Below are 13,673 nucleotides of genomic sequence, written 5' to 3'. Positions count from 1 at the left end.
AATTGAAATTCAGACCACAACATTTGTATTGGCCTGGCCCACACTTACCAATGCCACCCATTTTCCTTCCTCTTCCTGGCCATTCTCCACATCCCTGCATTGTGACTGCCCACTCAGATACTTGCACATGCATCTTTCTGCAATATCCAATGTAAAAGGAGTCCCCTTATGAAGGTCAGAATCCCAAAAAACAAACAAAAAGGGAGCAGAAAGGAGAAGCTAGTGCTTTATTCCACAGCTGCTTCTTTCTACCTCCCAAGTTCAAGCAATTCTCCTGCCTCAGCCTCCTGAGTAGGTGGGACTATAGGTGCATGCTGCCATGCCCAGCTAATTTTTTTTTTTTTTTTTTTTTTTTGTATTTTGGTAGAGACGGGGGTTTCACTGTGTTGCCTAGGCTTGGTTTCAAACTCCTGAGCTCAGGCAGTCCACTCACCTCGGCCTCCCAAAGTGCTGTGATTAAAGGTGTGAGCCACTGCGCCTGGTCACAGCTGCTTCTTTTTAAAGTACACTTCCAGATTGGCCCAGCCCATTTTCTGTCGGGCACATGACAGGGCTCATTCTCAGTCTACACTAATTTCTGCTTCTTAATGTTGACCTGGCCTTCCTGACCAAAGCTTACTAAGTAAAATCTGAGACAATGCTTCTTTCAAGCAGCTTGAGACACCATAGGCTCTTTTGCAGCTTAGATTCGGGGATCCCAGCATGGAACTCTCAAGATGCCTCTTGGGCCGCATAGATGTTGTATAATTCCACCACCCGCCATCCTCTCTTCCACTTGCCTCCTTGGAAGTCCCTTTCTCTTCAGTCTACAAAACATCCTTTTTTAACCGGAGTCTCGCTCTGTTGCCCAGGCTGGAGTGCAATGGTGCAATCTCACTGCAACCTTTGCCTCCTGGGTTCAAGCAATTCTCTAGCCTCAGCTTTCCAAGTAGCTGAGATTACAGGCAACCGCCACCACACCCGGCTAATTTTTATAGTTTTAGTAGAGACAGGTTTCACCATGTTGGCCTGGCTGCTCTCGAACTCCAGACCTCAGGTGATCTGACTGCCTTGGCCTCCCAAAGTGCTGGGATTACAGGCGCAAGCCACCATGCCTGGCCTAGAAACTTCTTTTAGTCAGGCTAGGAATAGAATTCAGTTCTCATGACTGAATTCACTCACCTCCATCTCACTTTCTTTTCTTGTTCACGGTGCCACATGACCGTGGATGGGCAGTAAGAATCCTTTCTTCCAAACTGTGACGTCCTGTGTCCCTCCCTCCACCCAGATCATGGGAAATTTGGCATTTTAATCGCTAGTATCCTCACGTCACTTCAGTCAGAATGGTCCTTGTACTTCTCTGTTTCTAGGACCTTGTGTGATCTCAAACCTGCTTGATTTCCAGAATTTAAAAAAAGGGCATAACAGAAGAAAGGCTAGAGAAAGAAGAAGGCTGAGTAATGCTGGGACAAGAAGCCCAGTTAGAGTCAGGGAGGCCGTACCTGCAGCAGGGACTGCTGTGAGGAGAATCCTATCCAACAGAATCCTCAACAACACAAACCACCAAGATTTCTTCCCCATCGGCTCACTATGTGCCAGGGGCCTTAAAACCTTATCTCCCTCCATCCGGCTTGGGCAACAGACTGAGACTCTGTCTCAAAAACAAAAACAAAAACAAAAACAAACAAACAAACCCTTATCTCCAACCGTTGCAATGGCTCCATGAGGTCAGTCTGGTTATCCATAATTTACAGAGAAGGTAGGAACTGTGGCACAGAGAGGTGAAGTGCCTTGTCAAAGTCACACAGCCAGTAAGTAGAAGAGTGATTGAATCCAGGCCTTTTGAACCCCAAAGGCCATGGTCTTTTTGGGAGACCCCACCCTGCTTCTCTGACTAGCAGTGCCTGCTTGATGTTATCCCCATCCTTCCTGTCACAGAAGGTCTCACCAAGGGAAACATGGGAGGGCAAGGAGGAAGAATGTGAGTTCAGCATCGCCCATGGTGATGCTTAGGCATGGACAGCTGGCAGTGTTCTGCTCTGTGTCTGGTGGGCAGAGGGAAGAGATTGATGCATCTTTTGTTGTGCTAGCAAAGCCATCTCTCCTCCTCCACCTGCTCACCTGTGGAGCACAGCCCCAGGGACCCTGTGGAAGGCAAACCCATGGAATGGCCATGTCCCAAGGGAAGGTAAAACACAGTCACTGTCACCAGGACTCCCCAACTGGGTATTTGATGACTTTCATTGACAGGCAAGGGCATTATGCCCCTTCCCTTACCAAGTCAGGGTGGTGATGGAAAGTTTGTTGGTGATGGTGAGCTAGACCTAGAGTGAACTGGACTCCAGTGGCCAGAGCTTATATGTACTTGGGTAAGCCTGACTCTCAGTTTTTACATTGACAAAAACAACACACACACAGACACACACCCCAAATACAAGCAAAATGGGAGAATTTACAGCCCATAAACTTTTCTAAAAGATCCTGCACATCTTTCAGATTCATGAAATGGTGTCAAAAATGCAGAAGACACACGCTCTTGTGCTTCAGTTGCTCGCAAGGAGCAGAACAGTATTTTCAATAAATTTATTCCCCCAAAGATTGCATGACTACTTGATAAGTTCCTATAATTTTAACATAAACTCGAGTTGTTAAAGGAGATTTAGGGCTACATTTGAAAACCTTCAGAAATCATGAAAGGCAAAACTGTGTGCTTGTTCATACCGGAACGCAGAACAGGATGGATGGATTGTAACAGTGTCCATATTTTGATTGTAGTAATGTACTACCACAGTTTTGCAAGATGTTACCATTGAGGATAACTGGGCAAAGAATACATGGGAATCTCTCCATATCATTTATTTACTTTTTTTTTTTTTTTTTTTTTTGAGACAGAGTGTCGCTTTGTTGCCCAGGCTGGAGCGCAGTGGCGTGATCTCGGCTCACTGCAACCTCCACCTCCCGGGTTCACACCATTCTCCTGCCTCAGCCTCTGAATAGCTGGGACTACAGGTGCCCGCCATCACGCCTGGCTAATTTTTTGTATTTTTTAGTCGAGACGTGGTTTCACCGTGTTAGCCAGATGGTCTCGATCTCCTGACCTCGTGATCCACCCGCCTTGGCCTCCCAAAGTGCTGGCATTACAGGCATGAGCCACCGTGCCTGGCCCTTTCCATATTATTTCTTATGAATGCATGTAAATTTACACTTATCTGAATAAAAATTTTTAATTAAAAACCAAAAATCTAAACAAAAACCATGACACAGAACCAAACCGTCATCAAACAGTGGAATTAATTTGTAGCCCTCTGGGTTACTGTGGGTAAGTGTAATGAGCTGAGATCATGTAAGTGCAACCTGGTATCACAGCTGGCATGGAGAAGCCACAGACAGGCTAGTGCTCCTGGCCTTGTCTCTGTCAGTCACAAGCAGAGCATTTCTGAATATGAGTGAACAATTCGGAGCCAAGTCAACATAAATTGTAATGCTCTAAAAAAAGAAATCATGCCCTCTTTATTCCTGAAGAGTCCCAAGCACACACTTGGCACTCATCAAACTATGCACAATGACTAATAATCTTCACCACTGGTTTCATTTTAGCTCTGGGTAATTTCTTCCCACAGATAGGCATAGTTAAGGTCCTTCCCTGTGCGCAATTAAGCTGGGCCCATAAGTACATAAATACATACTTTACAACAAGGCTACTACCCCGGATACATAAATATATACTTTATAATAAGGCTACTACCCTGGAATTTGGCTGAAGAATAGGAGTATTGTCTGGAGAATTATCTAACAAGCACATACAGTTTTGCCTTTCATGATCTTTGAAGGTTTTCAAATGTAGCCTTAAATCTCCTTTAAAAACTTGAGTTTATGTTAAAATTACAGAAACTTATCAAGTAGTCATGCAATCTTTGGGGGAATAAATTCATTAAAAATACTGTTCTGCTCCATGTGAGCAACTGAAGCACAAGGGTCTGTGTCTGCTGCATTTTTGGCACCATTTCATGAACCTGAAGGGTGTGCAGGATCTTTTAGAACAGTTTCTGGGCAGGTGTATTCTCCCAAGTCTACTCTGCCACTCTTTTTGGCAGTCTTACCTAGGTAATTTATCTCATTGAGTCTCCTCAAAGGTAGCATTTGAAAACTAAAAAGTTTACCGTGTTTGTTTTTTTGCCAAAAAGCAAAAAGTAAACAAATAAAAATCAAACTTCAAAGTGGAGAAAGAATACTCCTGTCCATCCTCCCCCATTCACTTCTTTTCAAGTACTAATTCATCCTGAATTTCAAATGTACTTTTCTCTGAAAAGCTATGCCAAATACTCTTTAGCAAACTTTTGCATAGAACATGGATATACACACAGAACTTTCGAGTGGAAAGAGACTTCAGATTATCTAAGATTGGTTCCCCATGCGGCGAGCAGCTTCTAGCCCACCTTGCCCTTTCCTGACCTTTAAAGCAGAGCCCAGGTGGTTTAAATGATTTGTTCAAGGTCAAGCATCAGAATTAACACTCAGGCCTCCCCACACATCATGCTATTTCCTCCAAAAATTACTTCTCCCCACTGCTCCCCACTTCCACCTCTGCCCAAAAAAGGAGGAAAGAGAGAAGATCCATAAAGTCATAATTAATGATAGCCAAAACATGCGTTAAATAAATATAGACATATTTCTGGTATGTGCCGCATGCCTCAATATGCATCCAGCTGTAGAATGATCACAACTAAATAAGCCCAAGAGAAGTTGTGAAGTGCCCAGAATGAGAAAGTGTTGGACTTGCCCTCTTGTTTCAGAGGGTTTCAGTTTATTACTATCTAATAATGCTGGATGGTGTCAGAAAGCACTCAACCCAGGCAGCATATCACAATACGAAATCTCTTCTATGAAACAGAAACGTGGTAATAATTTTCGAAACATCAAAGTCTCTCTGAGTACATGAGATCCTTAAAACATTAAGAACACAATCCTTTGCCCCTCTCTTGCTGTATTTCATGTTAATTTCTTACTCTCAAATATTAACAACTCAATCAAGAAGTCTTCATCATCACCCCCTCACTACTGAAGCATATCATCTAAAAAATTAATTCAAGAACATCAAACTCTTAAAGACAGCACCGGATTAATTAGCACGTGGAACAACAGAAAGTCAACACGCTCAAGTAAATGCACAATTGCTGTTAACCTTCGCTGAAATAATAGGGGAAAGACTGTAACTACTTTTAAGGATCATCATCTATTACTTTTAAAACCTGCAGTATATTCTTAATAATAAATGGAACAGCACAATCACTTTTCATACAACATACACACAGTTTTCCAGTCATTTACAATTCACCAGCTACACTCAAAACTCACCCCCCCAACCGCCCCCCGCCCCACCGCCACACCATCACTTCCACCTTTTATGAAAAGACAACAGTTTTGAGCCACTTAAAACAGAGAGAGAGAGAGAATCCTGGCAGAAAATAATACACAGCTGTGATAATATCGTGTTATTTTAAAATACCACAATATAGTTTTACTTTTAATAATAAAAGATAAAAAAGGAGCGTCTGTGAATAATTAGAGATTGCAGTCTGAAGCCGGTTACAGTCACTGCAATTGATAATAAACTGAAAACCCCTTGAGAGCAGGTAAATGCTTTGCAACCCTGACCCCCTCGCTCTCACATTACTTAACTACCCTGCGGTTCTTGCATTACATCACCATTCAAGCGATTGGTTCCTGCATTTTAACTCTCTCCCTGTCTCCTCCGATTAGGAGCGACACCGCAGCAAAGAAACTTCGCCCGAGTTTGCTCTTTCTCGCTTCGCTTTTTATTTGTGGCCCTTTTGCTCTGGTTGCTTTGGTTTGCTCTGCTTTTTTTTTTTTCCCCCTTCAACCCGGCCTCTGTTCAACTCATTCAGGTCTCTGTGCTAGAACAAAAACTCTGATCGAAGTGAAAAGAAATGCCTCTTCGGGCAAGAAGAGGAGCGGAGGGGCTGGGGAAAGAGGAGAAGGAAGAAGAGGAGAAACAAAGACGGGCAGAAAGGGAGAAGGGGGAGAAAATGAAGAGGAGGAGGAGGACGAAGGCTCAAAAACAGAAGGCAGTAGGGGCAAAAAAAAAATCTATAAAATCAGGAGAAAAGAAAATAAAATTAAAAACAAACCTCATGGACATCACTGAGGCTGAATTCCCTCCTGAGGTGCAGAACATGAGAGCTCTGGAATGAGTGTGTGTAGAATTTGAGCCAAAGCTTAACTAGCTTGAGTGAGTCATATCCTTCCCATTTGATTCCAGGCCAAGCGATGATGTAATGTGCTGGCCCTTCTTTTGCGCCTAGCTCTGGCTCTCCCTCCGGCTGGGCTCTCGCTCACTTGCTCTCTTTCTCCTGGTCTCGCCCTCCTCCCCCTTCTCCTTTTTAGCTCAGTGCTAGTGAAGTCACCATTTAAATCTGGCAGAACTGAAGCAAAAACTTCAATGTAACCAAAACAGCCCCAGGCCGAGTTCCAGACTCAGAGAGCCTTCGTGGTGCACTTGCCCTTAGAAACGGGTAAACAAAGGGGGAAACAGTGCCGCTGGGGATGGCCCTACAGCTGCCATCAGAGAGCTCCAAGAGGGACCCGGAGTTCTGCAGGCAGGGGTCAGCTGGTTCTGCTGAAAAAAAAAAAGAGTGCCCTGTGTTTGGAGAAAGGGAAATAACATCAAGACACGTGTAGAGATGGGGAAGCAGGGAGTGAAAGACGGCCGGTTGGAAGGTCTGAGTGTTAAAAACCAACCTCAGTTAGCAGCTTGGGCTTTGGTTCAGAACCAGGTGACAGGGTTTCCATCGCCCAGGGCCCTTTTTTCCTGGAGCTGGATGGGATTTTCTGTTGCTGAATGCCAACCGCCACCCCTCCAGAGAGTTCTCGCATCTGACCTCCCTGTCAGCAAAGGCAAAACCACTTCTGGTCCAAACATGTGCCCGTGTCTGGAGCCACCAAGGGCTGTGAAATCAGTCACTTCTCCCTTGTCCCCTATGGGTCACCCTGTCATGTGCTAAAGGAAAAAGACCCCAGCCACAAGACACAACACTTGCCTTTCTGAGATCAGCACTCCACTCTCAGGTAAACCTTCCAAAGGAGAGGGAAGGAAGACAAGTCCCCCCTTAAAATCAAAGACAGGCTGTGCCCCCACAACTCAACTCGCTGGAGGGGGTGCTGGTGCGGGTGGAGCCGTCTGTGACTTTAAAGAGGAGAACAGACAGTATGTGTGTCTCTTTTTTAATTACAGAGTGAGGAAAAACAGCCTGGGGAGGTGGGGGCAGTCAAGCATGATCCTTCACAAATGACAGTGAAGCCCTTTTAATGGCTGAATTCTACCCCTCACTTCACACCTCCCCACTCAGGGTTCCACCAGGACAACACTCCAGACACTTCTCTGCTCTATTAACAGGGCTTTTTAACCCCATCGTCTCTCCGTTTTGCTATTTCTCCTTACCCTTCATGCTTCCTTCAAAAAGAAAAAAGTAACATGAAAATGGGAAGTTCGCTAGGATTTTTTTTTTTTTTTTTAAATACCACAAAAGCAGAAGAAAGGCATGAAGCTGCAATTTTTTTTTTTTTTTTTTTCCTTTTCCGAAAATGACCATGGCTTGTGCTACAGTCTATTGCCCCTAAAGCCTTTTGTGGCCAATGAATCAGGTAGATAAGACAAACATTTGTCTCTGCACGTTGCAAAGCAGACAGGAACTGGACTTCTAAACTCTGTTTTTGGAGGAATCTCTCGGCTTATTAAAGATGTCCACTGATGGAGGTCAGGGATATTCATCTGAATCCCCTGGAATTTAAATCACAGCTTCAGGGAGTGTCGCTGTACTCAGGGTGAAGAGTTAAAAAGCAATATTTGCCCAAGGGTCTCCAGGACCCTGGGGGTTGGGGTGGGGAAGCGCTTTCTCCAGCAGGCTGCCCTTTGGTTTGACATCCTCAATTGATGCCGATGCCACAGTGGCTCCGAGTGACACCTTTATCAAGGCAGGCAGCTCTGAATTAGAGGTGATCAGCCATAATTACAGCTGGCGCCACTGAAGCCTGTGGCCTGACAGCGGCAAATGTGGTTGTTATAAAGTTTGGTCCACCATGTCAGTGGCCTGTATAACTCATTTACGTCTGACTTGCCAAGCAGCCATTGATTTTTTCTTCTGCTGAGGGGAATAAATAAAACAAAATTTTCAATAGCTTCTACAAGCCTTTACACTTCAAGGCAGGTTGGCAAGATTTTGTATAAACTACTTTTTTCTTTTTTAAATGAGCCATTGACCATCTTGGTTAATATCAAGCTATGGACTTTCACTTTCCCTTCCCTACCCCCTAAATCTCCCCTCCCCACTTTAGTTTTCTTATTAAAATGTTTTCTTTATGTTATTATTTTTAGTACAAAATGGATATGTGGTAGAGTTTTCCAAATTTACATCTTTTTGTAAGCTCAATGGGAAAATGTTCTCTGCAGGATTTTTCTTACACCATATTACAGGGGCTGGGTGAATCCACTAGATACCAGGCTTCTGCGGTTTTTCAGTGACATAGGCAAAAGGGACCCTGTGCTTTAAATAGAGGTGATGTAAAGATGGCTTTCCAGTGCCTTGCTTGGGAAGTAACAAAGGAGATGATTGCGTCGGCCAATGCCAGGCACGGACCTCAGATGAGGCCCACCAGCATCATTGCTTCTACCAGGAGGAGCAAGAGAACAAGAGGTTTGAAGGCGGCCAGTGTGCCTCTGATCAGGGAGTGAAATCGCCAATGGGTACAGTGTTTCTAAAACCCAGACAAATGCCAAGGACCCAGAAATGTCTGTGTCTGATGATGATGCCATTAAGCCACCAATGTGTCAGAACACTTCCACATCCCAATAAAACAACTTTGGAGTGCTGGCCTGAATTGAAATCAATTTCAGAGTTCAAAGGGTCTGAATATTTATATTTGCACTTGTTGTTCAGGACATAAGTATTCCCTCCTGCCCCTTCCAAATCAGGCATTCCACTGGCTGCTGGGTGCCTCCCCACTTGAAAAGAAGCCCTACTTTCCCATTTTCCTTCCTGTGTGCAGCTAAAGAGAGATAAGATGCTGTTCCCAAAACAAAATTCCCCTCTGACTCAAGAGATTCCTTTTTCACCCATTTGGCCTTCTCCCCTACCCCATGTCCTAGCTGCTCCTCTGAAGAAGGGGGGCTTCATAGATAGAAGTCATAAGATGCTGTAATTCCAGAGGGAGGCTTCTTAGAAGTAGCCCCCGGCCAACAGGCTAGGTCTCCAGATTAGCTGGCTTGCTCAGGAATGCTTACAACACCCTCCTTTGCAGAGCGTGTCATCCTTGGGGAGAGGGTGGTGGGTACCGCGCAGCTGTTCAGTGTAACTCACTCACACACTCCCAGCTCCTGATGAAATGTTCGGCTCCGAAGAAGTGGAAACCTTTGAGATTTGAGCTCAGAGTTCAGAATGCTTTTGGACTCTTTCCAAACAACCCAATAGAAGAGACACAACTTGGATTGCAGGGATGGAGGGGCTCAACAGCCGACTGGAGTAGACTTTTTGTATGCCTGGGTGAATTTCTGAGTTCAGACACGTTATGAGAAATACAGCAAATATAAGAAACAATGGAGATCCTTCCTAGAGAGAGCTGGGGTTTTTTTGTTTTGTTTTGCTTTTCCCCCCTCTTTTAGGTTTGAATTTATTCTCCTCAAGGAAAAGCATATCATCTTCTTTCAAACATTGTTTTTAAAATTTAACCCAAGATTTCTACAGTCCCAGTGGAGTTTGAAGGGCCAGATAATTTCAGAGTTAAATAAGCCGTAATGACTATCACATGTACCCAGCCATAAACCTAGTATTAAAAATTATTCAGAAAAAAGTGGCATCTCTTCCTTTTTTAATTTACAATAACCATCCAGGTGGTTTTCTAAGGCCTCCTTTGCAAATTGCTTCCAGTGAACCCTCTGGTCACAGACCACTGCACACCCACATGGTGTCATTCAGCATTCCCTTCAACTTGGGTGTCCCGTGTTTTCACAGTGGACAGAGGATGAGGGGCCGCCTAGGTGACCCGGTGCAGCATGCATCCTGAACCATGTGCAAGCAGGATTCGCTGGCTTAAATTGTCAGCCCCGCTGAAGTCAGCTCCAGGTGCTCCCAGAGAGAAGACAGGCGAGTGATCTGCCCTTGGTGACTCCTGTCGTGTAACTACTGCACCTCCTATACCCCAACCCTGGTTCTAAGTACCCTTAGGCAATTCACTAGCCTTTCCTGTGTCAAAACCTATTTGTAATTCACGGATGTGGTAATGCTGAATATGTCTCAAACAAAGGAATGAATTTATAATGGTGGAGGCATCAGGAAACTTTTGGGGATAGATATTAACAAGTCACAACAGCCGTTTGATTAGTCCTAAAATAATATCAATTCTGCTTCCAATAGTGTTTTTTCTCTAACTTCTTAAAATGTGCAAGTCATTGTATCACTTAAACCTAAACCAATGTCTGAAAGACAGTTGACACTCCTGGAATATTTGTTGAATAAACGAATATGTGAATGAATGAATACAATCCTCAGCTCTGGCATTATCTTTTCCACGGTCTCCTTGCTGGGCTACCAGGCTGGTGTAGGGGTGGCCATTACTCTGTGCTCCTTTGGCGTCCTGAAGCAGATTCTATCCCAGCAATAAGCCAACTGTGGAAAGGATCTCTTCGTGCTTGTCTTCTTCAGCAGCCATTTGCTCCTCCAAGACAGAGACTGTGCTATTTGTCTTTCACTCCCTAGCACCTGGCCCATACATAGTAGGTCCCTAAGAAATGTAACTGAGGCTGGGCGTAGTGGCATACATCTATAGTCCTGCTACTGGGGCTGAGGTGGGAGGCTGAGGTGGGAGGATCACTTGAGCCCAGGAGTTCGAGACTACAGTGAGGCATGATCGCACCACTGCACTCCAGGCTGGGAGACAGAGCAAGATTCTGTCTCTAATAATGATAACGATGATGATAATAATAGTAATAAATTAATTAAAGAAAAAGAAATGTAACTGAGCCTGAACTAGTAGCAACACAGACTGCTCGGTCTTCCCTGAATATATTCCCTCCTGAAAGTTCTTTTTCCTGTTTGTATTATTGCTCACACTTTTTCTGCAGCTTCCTTAGGATCTGAAGCATCTAGAAAACCTAGAATAAGAAAATCCTAGGAAATCTACTGGTCGGCCTTCTCCATCCCTGCACTATACCTTTTCTCCCTGGAGGGCTTCAGATTCCTCTTGCTCCCCTTTTCTTGGACCCCCACAGCAGGGATGGCAGAATGAGCACTAAGTGGTTGATGTCAGAGCAGCTGATCCTAGACTATTGTCACCAGCTTCCTACATGAGGCATCCAGGGAAATTGGAACTTGAGGTGAGAGCAGCTAAATATTCTCCTGTTGGGACTTCTTGCATGGTTGTTGAGGTGCCCTTAAAAAAGAGACACTGCCTCCAGGACTTTTTCATGTCCAAAGAAAGGTCATGTCAGTTCTAACCAATCTCTATGACTAGAGTGGGAACTACAGGAAGAACTCAAATAATGGTGGGGGACAGGAGGTCCAATTTTTTTTTTTTTTTTTTTTTTTTGAGATAGGGTGATATAGGGTCTTGCTCTGTTGCCTAGGCTGGAGTGCAGTGGCATTTCAGCTCACCATAGCCTTGACCTCCTGGGCTCAAGCGATTCCCCGACCTTGGCCTTCTGAGTAGCTGGAACTACAGGTGTGCACCACCATGCTTGGCTAATTTTGTTTACTTTTTGTAGAGACAAAGTCTACCTATGTTGCCTAGGCTGGTCTCGAACTCTTGAACCCAAGCGATCCTCCCAGTTTGGCCTTCCAAAGTGCTGGGATTACCGGTGTGAGCCATAGTGCCCAGCCAAGGAGGTCCAAACTTTTGTGGGTAAAAGTTTATATAGGATTGGAGCCTAACGATGTTATCAGACTAACTACACTGAATTCATGTTCTGGTGTGAGTGGAGCCAAGACAAGGCATAGTAGCTGATCAAGACTGGCTCAGAGCAGCTATGCTTGGGAGAGGTGGACAACCCAACTGATGATGTGGGAGAAAGAGGCCTTTCCTGGAGGCTCGATGGGGAACCTCGGTTAAAGGAAGTTATCAACCAAATTCCTCGTTTCCCCTTTGACCAAGTGTGGTGACTGGACCAGTCCAGGTTGAAGCAAGTGAGGTGCCTAGGGTGCAAAATTTAAGGAGGTGCTCACTCTCAGGGGCAGGTCTGCAATTGTCCAACTCTGAAAATAATTGCCCAACCCTGAAAATAATTGCCCCTTTAAATGTTGAGCCGTAGGGGGCTCATTTGTGCCCCTTGGTCCAAGCCTTGTTTGGAGATGATTTTCTACTCTCTGTGTACTCATGAGCATTGATAGGGTTAGTAGAATAATATCAGGTGAAGCTCTGGGCCTGCCTGGCTCTTTGGGGAGATGGGGAATGATGCCTGCAACAGACTAGACTCTTCCTTAGAGTGTCAACTTTCATCAGTCTTTCCTTCTTCTCAATTAGCCACTGTGAGCTGAGAGTTGAACTAAAAGTTGTCTGATACCAAAGTTGGGAATGCGACCATTCGCTGCTTTGTACTGGTACACTAATACCTTTTATAATCCAGGTGTTCCTCATGACCTGGGTTAATTCATGTGTCCAGAAGCAAGCACTGCTATTGGCCCTGGAATCAGGAGAGGCAATGTGGGAAGATGACGGTCTTAGGAACATCATGATTCTGACCAGGGAGATTTTCCAAGGGATGAGGGTTGGAGTAGAGGCAGAGAAGAATAGAGCATTTTTAAGGCATAACATCAAAAAGTAAGAAACACAGAAGGTCACTTCCCTCAGGTCCTAAGAGGGCCTTACACTGCTCACCTGGTCTTCGTCCCCTCCCTTTTACACCCTGAAATCTCATCAGGGGCCACACTCTGAGCCAAACCTGCAAAGTCAATGCCTGCCCCTTTCCTGGAACCCCCAAGCTGCTGGTTTCCGACGCTCCCCTGGTGGGTCTCCCCATTTCACAGAGAGGAAAACTTGGGACTGCCAGAAGCTGACCCTCATTCACTGAGAATTTTTATCTGGAAAAGCAGTTCATGGGGACTTTCAAAATCAGTGGAAAATTGTTGTCCCTTTGCACGTGATAAATTCAAAACACTGCAGTATCTACTTTCTGAATATTCTCCCTCTGTCTCCCCTCAGCACTTTGCAATTCCACATAAAGACCCTCAGAAAAGGATTACTTACGTATCTATAGGATAACCCTGAAAATATACTCTGCTGGCTGTTTTCATTGTTAAAACATGTTTAAATGAAAAAAAAAAAAAAAAAGAACTACAAAAGTAAGAATGAGTTTGAAGAGGTTTTGAAGGTATTAGAAATAAAAAGGCAGGCTTAAACTAAGGAATTGTATTTGTGGTTTCATTTCTTTCCACAAGGATTCCAGCTGTAGAGCTCTGTGTCTATTTAATAACTGACCTTCTCTTACACTGAGCAGAGAAGTTCACCAGCACTGATTTATTAAGAGGGTTTCTGCAAGGAGAATTCGCCCTCCAACACTTTTGCCCGGAGGGGATGAGAAGAATTTTTTTTTAAACCCCAAACATGAAGCTCTTGGGTCTTCCAAATGAAATTATCTATGTTTTTATTAACTGGGCCCCTGAGTTAAAAAGTTGGTTTTGATAAGGGTG

The 13,673-nt window shown here is 44.5% G+C and overlaps 1 protein-coding gene across 7 annotated transcripts in view; it reads right to left on the bottom strand.

Annotated features, from left to right (window-relative positions):
• Nucleotides 1-13,673, bottom strand: part of LOC105475779 (cAMP responsive element binding protein 5) — a 415,489-nt gene that overhangs the window by 132,207 nt on the left and 269,609 nt on the right. Inside the window, exon 1 of one of the 7 annotated variants that reach the window (XM_011731270.3) lies at nt 6,129-6,375. The exons of the other annotated variants lie outside the window; for them this stretch is intronic. Within the exon in view, the coding sequence (XP_011729572.1) occupies nt 6,129-6,175 (47 nt within the window). The 5' untranslated portion in view covers nt 6,176-6,375. Of the gene's footprint in view, nt 1-6,128; nt 6,376-13,673 lie in introns of those variants that run through there. 7 annotated transcript variants of the gene reach the window in all.

Source organism: Macaca nemestrina, chromosome 4, assembly GCF_043159975.1.
Source record: "Macaca nemestrina isolate mMacNem1 chromosome 4, mMacNem.hap1, whole genome shotgun sequence".
Lineage (NCBI taxonomy): Eukaryota > Metazoa > Chordata > Mammalia > Primates > Cercopithecidae > Macaca > Macaca nemestrina.
This window is presented reverse-complemented; position numbering and strand designations above follow the sequence as displayed.